Source organism: Myotis lucifugus, unplaced genomic scaffold, assembly GCF_000147115.1.
Source record: "Myotis lucifugus unplaced genomic scaffold, Myoluc2.0 scaffold_603, whole genome shotgun sequence".
Classification (NCBI taxonomy): Eukaryota; Metazoa; Chordata; class Mammalia; order Chiroptera; family Vespertilionidae; genus Myotis; species Myotis lucifugus.
The window spans coordinates 1-17143 of record NW_005871651.1 but is presented as its reverse complement, the minus strand read 5'-3'; the positions used below and the strand labels follow the sequence as shown (position 1 = coordinate 17143).

General features: G+C 51.6%; 1 protein-coding gene across 5 annotated transcripts; it reads right to left on the bottom strand.

Moving 5' to 3' along the window:
• Positions 1-4060: 4060 nt before the first annotated feature.
• On the bottom strand, positions 4061-15829 carry ENO1 (enolase 1). Of its 5 annotated transcripts, none has more exons than XM_006104749.3 (11): positions 15694-15804; positions 13004-13099; positions 11583-11641; positions 9665-9734; positions 9100-9233; positions 8338-8560; positions 7043-7240; positions 6116-6317; positions 5537-5645; positions 5274-5332; positions 4061-4487 (listed from the first exon to the last, which is right to left on the bottom strand). In XM_006104749.3, exons 1-11 carry the CDS (start codon positions 15776-15778, stop codon positions 4418-4420), a joined length of 1305 nt encoding a protein of 434 aa, XP_006104811.2. In that variant the 5' UTR covers positions 15779-15804; the 3' UTR covers positions 4061-4417. The 5 variants fall into 5 exon arrangements, with proteins under 5 accessions (XP_006104811.2, XP_023601669.1, XP_023601668.1 ...); XM_023745901.1 differs by lacking the exon at positions 5537-5645 and adding an exon at positions 13983-14068 and having other exon boundaries at positions 15694-15802; XM_023745900.1 differs by lacking the exon at positions 5537-5645 and having other exon boundaries at positions 15694-15805.
• Between the last annotated feature and the right edge of the window lie 1314 nt (positions 15830-17143).

Here is a 17143-nt window from a genome sequence, read left to right as displayed (position 1 = left end):
TCAACAGTCCCCGTCCCACCCCGCTGCCAGCCCCCCCTCATGGTGAGCAGCTCGGGGGGCCGGGGGAGGGGAGGGACTGAGAGGTGCTCCATGCACTTCATGGTGACTGGTCGCCTGTTTGGTCGTGACGGCACCTAGCTCTTCATATATATTAGGATACCTACAGTGGGCAAATTCATAGAAAAAAGAATAAAAGTTACAAGAGGTCGGGGGAAGCAGGAAATGGGGAGTTACTGCCTAATTGTGTGCCGGGTTTCTGTTTGCGATAATAAAGTTCTGGAAATAGTTATTGTGATGATTATACGACACTTTGGATGTACTTCATGCTGGTAGAATTATACACTTGAAAATGGTTAACAGGGTAAATGCTGCTATGTGTATGTTGCCACAATTAAAAACAAAAAGACTGGGGCATTGTCTTGTACAGTAACTTCTCCATAATGGGATCAGGGGCCCTAGAGAAGTCTGAGCCAGGGAAGCTGCCCCCACCCACGCCCACGCATGCCCCTCTAAAATATGTGCAGTCACGGCCGCGGTCTGGTTGCTAAAAGAGGTTGCAGGAGGTGACTGTCAGAAGCAAGAGCCGGCCTCAGACGTGGTGGCTGTGTGAGGGTGATGTTGGAGGGTTTTAATTGCTCCTGAATTAATGTGCTTACTTCTCACCCCTGGGGCGCCTGGGTTTAATTACTGTCTTAGGTCACATATGCAAATGAGTCTGCAAGCAATCCTGGTCCCCGTGGACAGCAAGCAGCCTGATTACCAAGCCCTCACACTTCCCAGGAAGAAGCAGGGATGCCACTGGCCAGATGGCCTCCCATTAAGAACTGAGGGGAGTAATTAGATGAAGGTGGCGCCTGCCTGCCCCGTTTCTGGGTCTTAGATGAGCTGGAGAGCTCGAGGCTGTGTCTGGGAGCCCTTGCTGCCTGGGCAGAGAAGCCTGGAGTACCTGAACTCTCGGAACCCTTTGGGACAGAGGATTTTATAGAAAAGGAGAGAAGCGGGCAGGTAGCTTGCAGGGGAGACTGTGGACCAAGGGCTGCAGGTTCAAAAGCTGAGAATGGGCCACAGGTGTAGGGAAGCAGCAGGTAGGACCACAGCGGCCACGAGCAGTGAATAGCCTACTGTTGCCTCCTGGGAATGCAAGCCCAGTGTCATCAATCTTCCAATCCATTATAACCCAGAAATTGTAATTTTTACAAGAAATCTGTGTTTTAGATTTTGACAATTAGAATTTTTTAAAAACACTGGGTCTGGGGGTTGGGGTGGAGTTGACTGGGAAGGGGCTCAAGGCACTCTTGGGGGTGCTGGAAATGCTGCCGTGACCGATGCTGGCTGCTCGGTGTCTTTGTGAGAACACACCAAACTGTACTAAGTGGGTGCCTGTTAGTGCATGTAAATTACACCCCAAGGCTGTTAAACACACTGGGTCAGTGGGTCCTAGCGCTTCCCCCGGTTGCTGCGAACATCCCACTCCACACTGGCTCCCTTTCCTTTTTAATCGCAACCATGGGTCCTTTACATGCTCTGAAAGCCTCCCTCCCCGCCCCCCGGCTCCTGCTTCCCTGTACCTCGTACGTGTGCACCTAATCGCTGAATTCATGTGCTCATGTACAGCACTCACCGTGTCGTAACCCGGGGCTGGCAAACGAAGCACTGATTCAGAGGAGGGCTCCACCAGGGCTAACCCGTGGCTGCTGGCAGGGACGGGGGGAGGGGGGCGATGTTGGCATTCCCACTGCTTGAAGGAGAGCGGACTCCGCTGCTTCCACAGGCCTCAGCACAGGACTCCAGGAGGCAGGCCGCTGCCGAGCCCCCTCCCCGCAACATGGCGCAGCTCGAGGACTGGCCTCAGCTGCTTTCATTTAGAAAGCACCAGGGCTGGGGGTTTCAGGGGAGGCCTGGCCCCCGTGGGAGCAGCTGGGGAACTCTAATGGCTGCTTTCTTTGTACCTCCCTGAGGCGGAGGTACTTGGTCTGGGCAGTGAGGGCTTGGGAGCCTCCCAGGTGATGGTAGTGTGGCCGAATTAGACCCACTGCCGCACATTTCCAATCGGCTTTTGTTTGAATGGCAGAGATGTAGTCATTTGGAAGTTGGAGGACACAAGATACACATTTTTTAAACTTTCCACTTTTTAAAAATTTTATGAATTTTATTTTATTTTTTAAAAATATATTTTATTGATTTTTACAGAGAGGAAGGGAGAGGACTAGAGAGTTAGAAACATCAATGAGAGAGAAACATTGATCAGCTGCCTCCAGCACACCCCCTACTGGGGATGTGCCCACAACCAAGGTACATGCCCTTGACTGGAATCAAACCTGGGACCCTTCAGTCCGCAGGCTGACGCTCTATCCACTGAGCCAAACTGGTTAGGGCAAAAAAATTTTATGGATTTTAGAGAGGGAGGGAAAGAACACCGATTTGTTGTTCCACTTACTTATACATTCATTGGTTGATTCTTGTATGTGTCCTGCCTGGATCAAATGCACAACCAACCCAGCAGTCGTCCGTGGACCACTGGTGGTCCGTGAGGTCCGAAAGGTTGGCGACCACTGCTCTAACCAGTGGTCATCCAATTAGGGCTGGACCTTCTTTGCTTTTTATTTTATTTTTTTGGTTAATCCCCACCTGAGGATATTTTCTCCATTGATTATTAGAGTGGAAAGGAGGGGTAGAGGGGAGAGAGACACATGGCTGTTTCCGCAGCACGCACCCTGACGGGGGCTGGGGATCTGACCTGAGACCATGTGGTGCACGGACCAATGCTCTAACCACTGAACACCAGCCAGGGTCTATGTCATTTTATTTTCCTCAAAACATGTGTATTGCCCTGGCCAAGCATTTCAGTTGGTTAGAGCGTTGTCCTAATACATCCAGGTTGCGGTTCAATGCCTGGTCATGGATAAGTGGAACAACAAATCAATGTTTCTGTCTAAAAGTCAATTAAAAAAAACAAACAAGCCCAGAGACTGCAAACATGTGCTAACAAACACGTGCTAACTTTGTTTCCTTAAAAACAAAGTTCCTGTAAACTCATGTGGTCCAGAGACATGTCCAACACCCCAGGCCGCTATAGAGCCCAAACATAGCTTCCTGGAAAATGGGTCAACAGTGCCTGTCCTGCTTCAGACAGGGGCCCAGGAACAGGTCCCTTGGTCAGGAATTCTGCCAATCAATGCAAGGAACGGTGTCAGTTGTCAGTCACCAGTACTTACCGGGGCCTCACCATCAAGCCCCATTCGCGGCAGTCTTTCAGAGAGGAATGTACCTGAAAGGGTTCCTACCTACACTTGCCCTTGAACCCAAGAGTGATAAATGCCTTTACCTGCCAGTCACTGTTTTAAAAACCAGAGTCAAATTGTTGACATTACCGCAAACTGAAAAATACTCATGCCTATTTGCCGCTTTGGAGTTGGATAAACCCGCCAGTAAGACTGCCCCGCCCAGTTCGATAACTCATTTTCCTGAGAATCAGTTCTGATAGAAAGCAGTCATGAAAGCCTGAAAGGGCTAGTGTGTGAGGCTGTGTGAGTTACGCCATGAGTGGTGGAAGCAGGGTTTTGTATGGTCATAGTTTGGAGATCATGGTTTAAGATGTGAATGGGTGCAGACTAAACAAGGGCTGGACTGTGATGGCTTTGTGAGGTCACCTTAACCGGAGTCCTGTTATCCAGGTACTAATCTAGGTATTACTGTAAAGCTATTTCCCAGACATAACTGTAAACACTAATCAGCTCACTTTAGGTAGGAATCACCCTGGGTGATCTGCATAGGCCTGACATAATCAGATATGTCTTAAATCAGGGCTTCAGGTCCCCATACCCCCCCTCCGGAAATTCCACCTGTGAACTGGCACTTCACCTGGCCAGTGGAGGTGTCCTGGTCACCTCCCTTCTGATTAACTGCCCTATGGATTTTGGATTTGCTCAGACAAACCTTACAATCACAGAAGCTAATTCTTGTGATAAATCTCTTAATAGCCTCTAACTCTTGCAGGCCTATGGCAATGCCCTGTGAACACTCACGACACAAGGACAGAGAGAGACCCACACACGCAGAGTATTCCCAAGGACACTGAAGACTTTATTTTGCACACAAAACCACTGGGGATCTTGCCTGTGGACACCTCGGAGATTACAATGTAGATGCACTTGGCTCCAGACACTTGAGAAGCGAGGTGAGAAGAACAATGATTTGGACCAGTCACATGACTACAGGGCTAGGGTTTCCACCAGGGTTCCGATGTCAGGCTTGGCTTTGTAGCAGTTCTAAGAAGCAGTGAGATCTCACACCACAGGGAGGGGAGAGGCAGAGGCCCCTGCAGGTATCGGCTGGGGGCCTTGGGCTGCCCGTGCAGATGTCAGGAGCAGGTCTAATTAGCCGACTGGTGACCGCAGGGCTCGGGCTCGCCCAGAGCTTACTTGGCCAGGGGGTTTCTGAACTTCCTGCCGGCAAACTTGGCCTTGCTGCCCAGCTCCTCCTCGATTCTTGGGAAGCAGATGGACAGAGGGGGAGGGAAACACAGAAGTCAAATCTCAACTCAGCACGTTTTCTCACCCAGAGAAGTCGAGACAACTTATTCTTGAATCCTCTAAAATTGAGTGTTTCTGAGATGCTGAGTAGAACATTCAGCTCCCTTCCGCCCAATCCACTCGGCAGATTGTCATCCATCTGCAGCTCCATCTCCTCCTCTCCACCCCCTCAATGTTTCAATTGTTGTTTCTTTAAAAATGAAAGGCAAATCCAGTTTCTCTAACAAGCAAGCAGCACGGGGAAGGAAGTAGGGGAACTTAGTGTGAATACGGGATACCAAACAGATGAAAACGTGGCGCCGACATTATAGACTTTACTAATTTGGGGCACTATAATGATAGCGTAGTTATCTAAACAACATCCTGATCTGAGAAAGATACACACTGAAGTACATGAAATCCTAAGTCATTTGGAATTTGCTTTAAAATCACAAGTAGGGTGTAGAGACAAGCATGGAGGAACAGTGACAGCTGTCGAGTCTGGGTGATGTTTCTTTTATGCTTAAAATTTTCCAGGACTGAGGTAGAAGCGAGTTATAAAATCATTAAGGCTTTTATAATTTTACATGTGCAACGGGGAGTGTTCCCTCTACCACCAGCAGATGGCAGCATTGTACCGACCAGGGCCTGCTTTGGGGCAATGCTACAGGCCACCTTAGGTTCTGCAGCCGTCTCTGCTCTAGTCTAGCACTGCTCAGGCCCCTGAACTGCACACACCCCCAGAGCCGGCAGCCTCTTTACCTGAGGATCTGGTTGTACTTGGCCAAGCGCTCCGATCGGCAAGGAGCACCAGTCTTGATCTGGAGGAGAAAAGACAGGTCATGCTTGCTTACAGTGGGCCTCGAGTCTTGGGAGACATTTTGGGCAAGGGGAGTGTGTTATGGCGAGAAAACCATTTCCTAAGGAGGATCTCTGACCCTAGGAAGAAGGGGATAAAGGGACCTACACACACACACACACATGAAAAAGGGGCCTCCAGGACCCCATTTGTGGGAGCTCCTTACCTGCCCAGTGCAGAGCCCCACCACCAGGTCAGCGATGAAGGTGTCTTCAGTCTCCCCGGAGCGATGGGACACCATGACACCCCACCCATTGGACTGGGCCAGCTTGCACCTAGAAGCAGGAAACAACCCAGATGCCGCTGACTCCATTTCCACCAGAGCCCCTGGCCCTCCTGATGGCACGACTCACCACCCCTGGCAGGAGACCAGGGAGGGATCTGGACCCAGGAGCAGGCGGCCTGGGGAGATGATGACCCTCGCCCCCTGCACTCACACAACCCTGGACCTCATCAGCCCTCTAGTGACATTTAAACACCTGGGTTCAGCCTTCCCGAGGGGAGCGAGACTTGTCTTCCCCTGACGTTCTCCGGGTGAAATGAAATTACAAGTCTGGGGTCATGAAGTGGATCAGGATTAGGCAACAACTGCCTAAGGCCTTAGTGCCCTTGCTCACTTCACAAGCCACTCCAAGTTCAGATGTGAAACCCTGTTACAGCTCCAGGCAGGAGGGCCCCCTACACAGAGAGGAGCTCCCAGAAGCTCGGACCCCTGCCGCGTGAGGCTGCTCCCGGGGACACTCACGCCTGAATAGACTCGGTCACGGAGCCGATCTGGTTCACTTTGAGCAGGAGGCAGTTGCACGACTTCTCGCTCACGGCCTTGGCGATCCGCTTCGGGTTGGTCACCGTGAGGTCGTCCCCCACCACCTGGATCTCCGTGCTCGCAGTGAACTTGCGCCACGCTTCCCAGTCGTCCTGGTCGAAGGGGTCTTCGATCGACACCACTGAGGAGAGGGGGGCCACGCCTCATCAGTGTGAGCCCCCGCCTGCGGATGGCGGCCTGGCCTCACACCCCTCACCTGCAGGGCAGGAACGGCCCCGGCTCACGTGTTAGAACACTCTGCTCCCCTCACTCCTGGAAAGGCCGCCCACAACCCGGGACTCGCAGTTACTAGTGAGCGGGCACTTACCTGCCGTGGTGGGCTGCATCTGGGCTCTGCCCTGACCCGGTTACCTAGCTCCGCGGTTACACGCAGGGGCTTAACGGCAGCCTTTCTGGTCTGAAATCTCACCCCACCACTTGCTGAGTGCCCTTGGGCAACTTACTGACTGCTATGCCCAGTCCTCTCTTATAAAACGGTATGGAGAGTCCCTACCTATACCGTGTACTCTAAGTGAGCCCAGGGCCAGAGGAGCGCCGGCCCAGGCTGCCTACCAAGGCTCTCTCCTCACGGGTATGACAAAGTATTTGCTCAGGAGGTTGCTGAGACAGTGACAGGAGGCAGCCCCACTGTGTAAACTGGCACTTAGAACCACCCGAGTCCTCTGCTGCACCAGGCACCTGCAAGGCCCCCTGTGCTGTGTGCACTGGAACCGGAAGAGCCCCAGCGGGGGCGCTGCAGCCCGGCCGCCCCCCCACTCTCACACCGGCGCCGGCACCGCAGGCTTTGGCGGCTGCCTTGCTGCACGGCAGTGGCTGGAGAAGGGGACGGTGCTCGGAAGCACTCACCTGGGTAGTCCTTGATGAAGGACTTGTACAGGTTGGCCAGCTCGTCGTGGGTGATGTACCTGTTGGGGTCATCGGGTGACTTGAAGTCCAGGTCATACTTCCCAGACTTGAAGAACTCGGAGGCAGCCACGTCCATGCCGATGACCACCTTATCGGTGTAGCCGGCTTTCCCGATGGCGTTCTTCAGCAGCTCCAGGGCTGGAAAGAGATGGCGGCGACAAGTTTGGAAACCAGTCAGGTAGAGAGAAAGTTTCCTTTAATAGCTGCCAAATGGGAACCGTAACGAAGAGGGGCTCTGGCCGCAACCACCAGTTTCAAGGACTCTGGTTCCCCTTTTCTGCTTTGGTCAGCACCCCTAGCGCACCACCAAGTGGGAAATCCAATCCTGACTCAGAAGAGGCGCTTCCTGACAGCCACTCCCGAACTTAGCACCAGGAACGCTGGGCTGGCCAAGGTACAGTTACAGTGACCAGCGAGACCAGCTGTCCCGGGCACAGGGCTTTAAATAGAGCAAGGCTGGGATCCGAGAGGGAGGCTGGTTAGGGGGCCCAGACGGGGCCGTCTCCAGAGCCCAGGCTCAGGCTCTGCCTCACATGGCAGCACTACCTGTAGGGAAACTGACAAACACGTGGCCTCTGTTCCACAGCAAAACCCCCCAAGCAGTTGGTTAGGTTAAGCCACGGAAGGGCCACTTTACAGGGCAAATGGCCGATACCATCACTGTCCTATGTGACCCGAAGAGCAGGTGGATGTTCTCTCTCACCAGGTGCCCTTGAAGGTAACCAAGGAAGCTTGAGCCCCACTTTCCTTCCAAAACAAAAACACTCAGCCGTGACTTCTTGTCTAAGACTTCCTGTACCTCCACTCAATTCTCACACTGAATTCTGTGCCTACGGATTCACAGCAAAACAGCTTGTGTGAGCATCCCTGTGGCTAAAGGAACGACATATTATTGATCACAGTTCTGAACAGACGGTGTCTCCTTGAATAGAGATTTTAAATTCCTGCCATCGCCAGAGAGAACAAGAGAATAAACTGCCTCTCCCCACTAGCCCAATTTAAGCAAACCACCAGGCTATTCAGCAGTCCAACTAATAGAAAATTCCTATTTTTCTAAAATGAAGTACTTGTTCCTACATCCCTCCCCAAACCCTGCAGTTTTGCACTTCGATGCTTGTTGAAGGCAGGCGGAAAGAGCTGCTCCCGGGTGGCAGGTGTGGAAGACCGGCAGATGGGGGGGTGGGGTAAGACGGGGACATGGGGCAGAACTCGGGACGGGCCCTCCAGAGCCTCACCTTCCTTATTCTCCAGGATGTTGGGAGCAAAGCCACCTTCGTCCCCCACGTTGGTGGCGTCTTTCCCGTACTTCTCCTTGATGACGTTCTTCAGGTTGTGGTAAACCTCGGCCCCAATGCGCATGGCTTCCCTGAAGTTGGCGGCGCCGACAGGGAGGATCATGAACTCCTGCATGGCCAGCTTATTGCCGGCGTGAGAACCACCGTTGATGACATTCAAAGCCTGGGAGAGGCAGAGAGAAGTACAGGCTCAGTCCAGAGAAGCCTGCCAGATGGCGAGCCACCGACATCCAACTGTGCGGCCACGTGTGGCTGATAGCTCCCTGGTCACCCTGATAACCCCAATGGACGCCATCAGAGGCGCTCACCCTTCTAGCACTGGCTATTCCTCAGTGAATGCACACAGCTCAGCAAATACGATTTTCACCCTCTATCCTATATAATAAAGAGCTAATATGCTAATTGGACTGAACAGCAGAAAGACTGTCCAGAAGGTCATCTCGACGAAACTGGGGCTGCGAGGGCTGAGCCCCTTGCACCAATTTCGTGCACCAGGCCTCTAGTCAATAATAAAGGACCCAGGGACAGGGAAGCTGAGTCACCAGCTCCAGCTCAGCAAGTGGCAGAGGAGTTGCCTGCCGCTGAGACCGCCAGAGCCTGCTCCCACCACCATGTTGGGAGCCACAGGTGGACAAGTTCATGACGTGGTGGTCTCGGGTCCCACGAGGAAGCCGATGCTCAACTCCCCAAGCAGCCACTCACCGGAACTGGCAGGACAACCTCGGTGTTGCCAGCCAGGTCGGCAATGTGGCGGTACAGGGGCACCCCCTTCTCAACAGCCCCAGCCTTGCAGACGGCCAGGGACACTCCCAGAATGGCGTTGGCACCGAATTTAGCTGGAACAGAACAGAGTTAAATGGAGGGATCCTTACTCATTAGCCTTTCTCCTGCTGCCTCCCCGCCTGAGTGCACCTTGGGTTGATCCTGAACCTTTTCCTCTCATCTCATTTACTCCCCATGTTCAAGCTAAAATGCAAACTGCATCCCAGGGGGCCTCGCCTGCCTTTTCCCGAGAAATCCCCTTTTCAGCGTATGGACCTGCTTATAAAGGGCTCCTCCTTGAGAAACCCTCAGACGTGCTGCTGTCACCTGGTTATGCTCCTGACATTTGAAGCTGTGATTGACTAAGGCGAGGCAGGGAAATTCGGAGCGACCACAGATGTTCTTGTAGTTCCCTGTTAGGGACTATGTAACCTCTCCCCAAAGGGTTGCACGATCCCAGGAGATGCCACGACCTTCCCAGCAAGGACCCCCTTGGACCACTTACACTTATTTTCTGTCCCGTCCATCTCTATCATCAGCTTGTCGATCTTCTCCTGCTCCACGACGTTCAGCTTCTACAGGGAGAGGAAGTGAGGTCACCCCATTTGCACGGCCTTTGCACCGTCATGGGAGCGATGTAAGTTTGGAACTGTGCGAAGTCCACATCAGTTCTGTTACACATTTGTTTGGCAGGCAAAAGGGGGAGCCGCACAAAACTTCCTTTCATCCCAGAGAAAACGGGAGACGCAGACTGCCCTTCATTTGTTTTAATACCATCAGGCATTTCTCCAAGCACCAGGAATGCCTAAGGTCTGGTGTCCTTGTGGCAAAGGTTAGTCTGCTCAGGGAGTCCGAAGTCACATTTTACACGACAGAATCAACTTGAGATGCTAAGTTAGGTGTTATGACTACAAGTAGTGTGACTTCCCAGGCAATAATGAGCAATTCACTGTTCAAACGACCAAGCTACTCAAAGGGAGTTCCACCCCAGTGGTGCCTCATGGCCATCCGCAACGATGCAAAATGCAGCAGCTGATGGGAGATGGGATTCTTGCAAAATTATCTAGCAAAACAGCTGATAAATGATCAAGGTGAATACTTTTGGAGAGATTATGAATAAAATTGGTATCTTGAAAACTGGCTCAATGTCAATTTTTAATAAAAATTAATTACTGCCCTAACTGGTTTGGCTCAGTGGATAGAGCATCGGCCTACGGACTGAAAGGTCCCAGGTTCGATTCCGGCCAAGGGCATGTACCTTGGTTGCAGGCACATCCCCAGTATGGGGTATGCAGGAGGCAGCTGATGTTTCTCACTCATCAATGTTTCTAACTCTCTATCCCTCTCTCTTCCTCTCTGTAAAAAAATCAATTTTATATATATATATATATATATATATATATATATATATATATATATCTATATATATATAAAATTGATTATTACTTTAAAAACTTCATAATTGAATCATAACAATATATCATTTTATTTATAGTTCCTTCTAGAAAACTCTAACGTAAAACTGTATGTAACTCCATCATGCCATGTTAACAACTTGGTATCTTTTGCTTTTTGACAAGGCATCTGTGGGAAAAGTCAAGTTGCTTAAGCAGCTGGCTTCAGGGACCAACCCTCACTACGAGTTAGATTGACGTATGTCCTCCCCAAGGGAAAAAATGCCCAGGAAAGCCCCGCGCACTGTTAGTCATGCCAGGTAAGGGCACAAAGAACAGGGCTGTTCGCCGGCAGGGCAGTAACGAGAAACTGGGACTAGTTACAGAGTGCAGGAAGGCCAGGCCAAAATAAGCCACCAGCATACAGGCTGCATTCCGAGGGGCGGGACCACACCCGAGAACAGATGAGGCGGCTGTGGAGGGTTTGGGCCGTGAGAAACTTCTCCAGCCAGGGGCTTTCAAATCACCCCCTTGTGCAAGGGCCACGGGAGCTATGGAGGGAGGAATAAACCTGCTGAGGAGGTCGGGCCTTTGGTTCCAGTCCTACTTCACCAACAGTAGCTCTACTTCTAATATGTTTACGTATTGAGGTCCCAAGTAAGACTGAACAAGAGCTCAACTGTTATGTCAGTAGAAATATAATAAATAATTCCACAGTTCATGAAAAATGAGTCAGTCACCATGGACACTACGCCCAACACCCCTGGATGTTAACTCCCCAAAGGGCAAGATAGTTGGAGGGAAGTCAGGGCTGTAAGGCAGCCTCCCCCCCTCCCCCCCAATTCCATGCACTGTTAGTTGTGGACACACAGGGAGTTGGTTAAAATGGCAAAATTATTCTCCTGCTGACAGGGAGTCCAACCGGCTTCTTCAGCGCTCAGAATGAGCTCCTCCATAAACAGGGGCCCGCTGGCCCGGGAGAGCTCTGATGGCATTAATATTCATTCGTTACCAGGAGGCAGGTCCTACCTTGCTAACCAGGGCAGGCGCAATAGTTTTATTGATGTGCTCAACAGCCTTGGAGACACCTAGAAGGAGCAATCAAATCAAATTACTGACATTAACGAAAAACAGGCTTGAGCAGCATTGCTGAGAGAACCAGAGGCGAACCCAGCTAGTCCGAAGCCCACCAAAGACCTTCAATGGCACCTCCTTCAAATCCCCATCTCTCTCTCCCCTCGAAATCAAAGGACTTTCCAGCCCAGGCTCAGTGCTCACCGAGGAGCCGGGGTTAGAGCCGCACACAGAGCAGACACCTCAGTGTCCGAGGGGCAGTTAGTTGGCAAGACCATGCACTGGAAACACCAGCTGCAAAACTCCAGGGCGTGCCATGCGTTACCTGCGTGCACAAGGCAGGCGCCAGGAACTCATTAATATACTTAACGGGTCTGGAGACACCTGACCAGTGGAGATCGACAGAGGAGGAGAAAAGAAAGAACAGAAGAGAAAGGCTGTGAAGGACAGTGAGGGAGAGAGGAAACACAGGCGGGAGAATACTGCAGGGCCTGAGCTCACCCTCATTACAATCAAGGCACAGCACTGTCCTGGTTCAGACAAGGACAGGCCTGGGCCCCGAGCCACCGTAACCCGTGGGAGGGCCCTCTGCAGACAGAGCACGGGGCAGACTGAGAACACTGCCTGCCTACAGTCCCGTGGCCAGGCCCGGGCCCAGCGTTTCAATACTGCCCCACCCCCGCAGGCTTCTTAGACTTTTTCATATTTGTCCTCTTCCAGGGCAAACAGAGATTTTTTTTGGTCTCTGTAAGATTCTGTCTCTCTGGAAGAACCAATTTCTGCCCCTGGGGTGAGCGTTCCCCCATGGAGAACGCATGGTCTGGGCCCTCTCTGGTTTTCCGTAACTTGGTTCTATCCACAGAGCGGTGACTAGCCCCCGAGGCCAGCCCTGCCGAGTGATGCTTGTGATCAGTCAACAAAGATCAAGCTGCACACTGACCTGCAGGCCACCGTTGGCCAGACCTTCCAGATACTTCCCTCCCAGACCCCGCAGGGGGCAGATGGTCAGTGCTCAGAATGAGCCCTCAGAGCCCTCCCGGGAGACGGGCAAGGCTTTTTGTTAGTATTAACATGACTTCTTATCCAGAGGTTCCCGGGCCTACCCAGGAGCTTCACAGACTGGAGACAAGCCACAATAGAAACAGACTGAAAGGCTTACCCCAGCCCTGGCCGATGCGGCTCAGTGGTTGGAGAGTCAGCCCATGCACCAAAGGGTGACGAGGTTGATGCCCAGTCAGGGTGTATACGGGAGGCAATTGCTGATGTTTGTCTCTTACACTGATGTTTCTCTCCCCCCACCCCCACCTTCCTCTCTCTAAAATAAGAGAAGGCTAGAGCAGCCACGCTCGAGGCAGGTTGTGGGCGCCGACGCTTACCCTTCCCCAGATAGCGCGTCTTGTCATTGTCGCGAAGCTCTAGAGCCTCGTAGATACCCGTTGAGGCACCACTGGGCACAGCAGCCCTGAAGAGACCTGGGTGGTGAGGGAGAGGGAATAAAACAGTGACGGTTAGGAAACAGTTACAGCCCTCACCCAGGCCCCCACCCACCGATGACGCGGGTTATTAGAAAACACTGTTACTTCCTTCCTCCAACTGGGAGACTCAGACTGTCTGTTCTTCCTGCCTTTAGTTTGCATGATTCTGCAACGCAGACCCTACAGCAAAGCTAATGAAGTTCTCGAGTGTAAGAAAAAGCTCTAGAGCAGAGCTTCTCAAACTGTAATGTGCACACGTCTTCCCTAGGGATCTTGCAAAAATGCAGACTGCCAACCCGGAGCTCTGTGGGTCTGGGTCTCCAAGGAGCTCGCATAGCTGGTGCCCACAGCTGGTCCGAGGCCCACGCCAGCAGCACTGCCCAATAGAACACGCAAGCCACTTACGGGGATTCACGATTTTCTAGCAGCTATGTTCAAGTTGAAACTTAAAAACAGGGAGTAAATTTAACACATCTTTTTTAGCCCAATGTCTCCAAGACAGTATCATTTCAACTCATAATCAACAGCAACACTATGAGGTATTCCAGCCAGTCCAGCTGCAGGGCCCTGTTGCTAAGCCACCCTTGGACAACCTTGAGATCCGGCCGACAGCTTCCAAGTCTTGAAAGTATTGGCTTAAGAGGAATCCCTATGGCCTGGCCGTTCCAGTTTAAGCAGTGATAGTGCCACTTGGGGGTTCTCTGCAGAACAGGAAGCCACAAAGCAGGATAGAGGAATCCAGATAACAAAGTGCAGAGTTTAACAGAGTTTAACACCAGAACACAGTCAAGCACGGAACCACTGTCTGCAGATACAGAAACCAGCCACCCAGCGAAGCCTGCACTGTGCAAAGCTTGGGAGACAGTGTCAAGGTCGGTACCGAGGAGATCTGACCACACGGGGCGGACAGCCTCCTCAATCTTCTTGAAAGTGCGAGGCATTTCCCCACGGGAGGTCTGTGAAGAACTGGTGGGTGTGAAGGCAAATGAACAAAGAAAAATATCAGCTGGGCACTGTAATCAAATGGTCTGTTCGAATGTCTGTCGCTGCCATGACTGTGCGAGCAAGACACACATTCTTGACACAGGCCTGGCTCTCTCTATCCATCAAGCACTGGACCAGGTGAAGAAGGGACGAAAGCAAGATGGCCCTAATGTGATCCAGGGACTTGGGGTGACAAGTGTGGGGCAGGTCTGACTGGAAGCAATGGACCACTCGGGTGGGGGAAGTGGGTTGGCTACACGGGAACTCTATACCTTCCGCTCAACTCTGCTGTGAATGTAAAACTGCTCTAGAAAATAAATTCTAAGGAAGGAAGAAGTGATGAAAGGCTAACAAATCTACTATTTCCTGTTTTATCTGAAAAGGGTTAAGACACACAAGAGGGAAAGTTCCATTTATTTAAATTAAAAAAAAAATTAATTTTAGTTATAAAATGTTTCAAAGAATATGGCCCCACTCCCAACATTCTTCTAGAGTCTTGGATCTTTTTTGGTTGTTTTTTCGAGCCCATTAATTTCCCAGTGGAAAGTTCCACCGGCTGACTAAGCAAGCCAACCCCGTAAGAGGCAAGGAAATCCTGGGCATCCTGGGAGCGCCCATGCACACGCCCTACGCCCCAGCTCAGAGGGAACCCCACTCTGAGAACGCCCACCACAGTGGGTAACCAGAGGCAGAACACAGGTGGACTTTTGTCCAATGACATCTAGACTCAAGGGCTTTCTCTTCCTGGACAAGGTGGAGAGGAGAGGCGGTCAGGGCGGGAAGGGAAGGGCTGGAAATTCCTCAGCCTGTCCTGTGAGTCACAGGCGTGACTCAGCTCTGACTGGCAGGTGTTCACGTGCTCAGCACACTGAGCGATTCTACCCAACCTCCTGTTCCAACCTCACCCACATTGCCCACTTAGAAGCTAGCTGAGGCGCTGGAGGAGGTCACACAGGCTGCAGAGGAACTTTAAGAGTCCCCATCCTATTTTTCCATGTGAGCAAACTCTCCCTAGGGATAACTAAAGGCCTTTGGAACAGCCCAACACCCCAAAGTGAAGCCTGTCCCCGATCCCTGGTTAGAGAGCGATTTCTGGAAACAAGCTGACAGTGCTATATTCCCACGTGCATTTGCTGATCTGGTCACATCAAGCTTGGAAGCAAACCACTGATGGGCCTATTTAGGGTCAAGGGACACAGCAAGACCAGGACTCCTGCCTTACAACCCCCACCCCCAGCCAGTAATCACAACCTACCAGCACGTGTGGGCAAGACAGGCGTTATTTCAGCAATAGACTGTTTCCTGCCTCAGACTCTGGCACTTTAAGGAAGTTTTCAAAAGTGGAGTGTGGTGGAAGGAACTAGAGCAGCGGTTCTCAACCTGTGGGTCGCGACCCCTTTGGCGGTCGAATGACCCTTTCATAGGGATCGCCTAAGACCATCCTGCATATCAGATATTTACATTACGATTCATAACAGTAGCAACATTACAGTTATGAAGTAGCAACGAAAATAATTATATGGTTGGGTCATAACATGAGGAACACTATTTAAAGGGCCAGAAGGTTGAGAACCACTGAACTAGAGAAACAGGTGGCACACACATACCTTTTGCGGTGTAGAGATCCACCTCAACAGTGGGGTTCCCGCGAGAGTCGAAGATCTCTCTGGCGTGCACCTTCAGAATAGACATGGTGAATGTCTGTGGGAAAGAGTTCACACATAAGCCATAAGCAGCCTGGGGACCATTCATTCAAGGGGTCACTTCCGAGGACTCCTAGACTAGACAGAACCTGGGCTGAATACTGGATGCATTCAGAAGGCCCAGAAACTGGATGTGGGGAGAAGCCTGCTGGGAAGCAGTGGGAACTGCTCCTAAGAAAGCAGGGTAGGCCAGCATTGCAAGGCCTCAGCTCGGGCCTTGTCTGTAAGCAAAGCCTGAAGAGGTGTGTGCCAGGGAAAACACAAAGCCAGCAGGAAAGATTCATGAGCTGAGGGAGAATGGCTGAAGAGGGGGCAGTTGGAAACTGATTATTGCCATTCGTTAACAAGGAGGGTTGGCATTGCCCATGGAGAGGCAGCAAGGGGACAGGAAGGTCACAGGCAAAACCATTTAGCACTAAATATGGGTGGGGCGGGGGTGGAGGCAGGAGGAAAATCTGATTTGTAGTGGAACAGAGGATTGAAAGTTTGGGCCAGATTTCATCCAGTTAAACTGGAGGCAGCAGCAGGCTGTCCCACTGGGGGTATTAGATAACCAGGGAGCTCCTTGGCCTCTGCACTGTGACCTTTGTCCTCCAGCTCTGGGCTTCCAAAACTCACAGGACTTGGGTCTTTAGTAAGATAAGGACACGTCAATAATGACACCAATTAGCAGTTCTTTCAAAGGGCATTTTACCCCATTTAAAAAGTAATTATGAGCTGTTATGATTTCTAAGTAGAGGGAAGATTCCATCTTTGAGCACCAGGGCAACTCAAGGGAAGGGCCTTCCTTTAAAGGCCCTTAACAACATCATCGCAGCCGCAAGAGCAACAGCACATCGTAGAGGAAGCCTTTCTCCTCGCTGGCCTCTCTAAGGAAGACACCCGGGGGCTGGTGTGGGAGGAACGAATGAGTGTGCAGAAGCCATCACCCAGCCGGCTCCCTCCAATACACGCTCCGGGATGTTCTGAAGCAGCAAAGGGCATCTTTTCTTCTTTAAAGTCTCAAAATTAGGCCCTGAAGTCACTTCCGTGTAACAACGGAGCTTTACTCATGAGCGGATGGAAAGGTTCTTATCTAAGGCGCAGAAAAGCCATTGGTTTGTGCGCAGGTTTTAGCCTGGATACACTTTTAAGCACGTCTTCCCTTCGCCTCAGCATCCCGTGCTGAGAGCTCATTTTCCGCTTCATTTTAGGGACATGTTATCAACTTGTTGACGCGAGAATAGAATTCAATGCGTGCTTGAACGATGTGGGAAAGTCATTTGGGCTCAGGGCGCACAGGCAGGAAGATGGGTCTCACTGGGATCCTCACAGCTTTTCACCTGCTGGGCCCGAGGCCCGGGCAGCGTGGCGG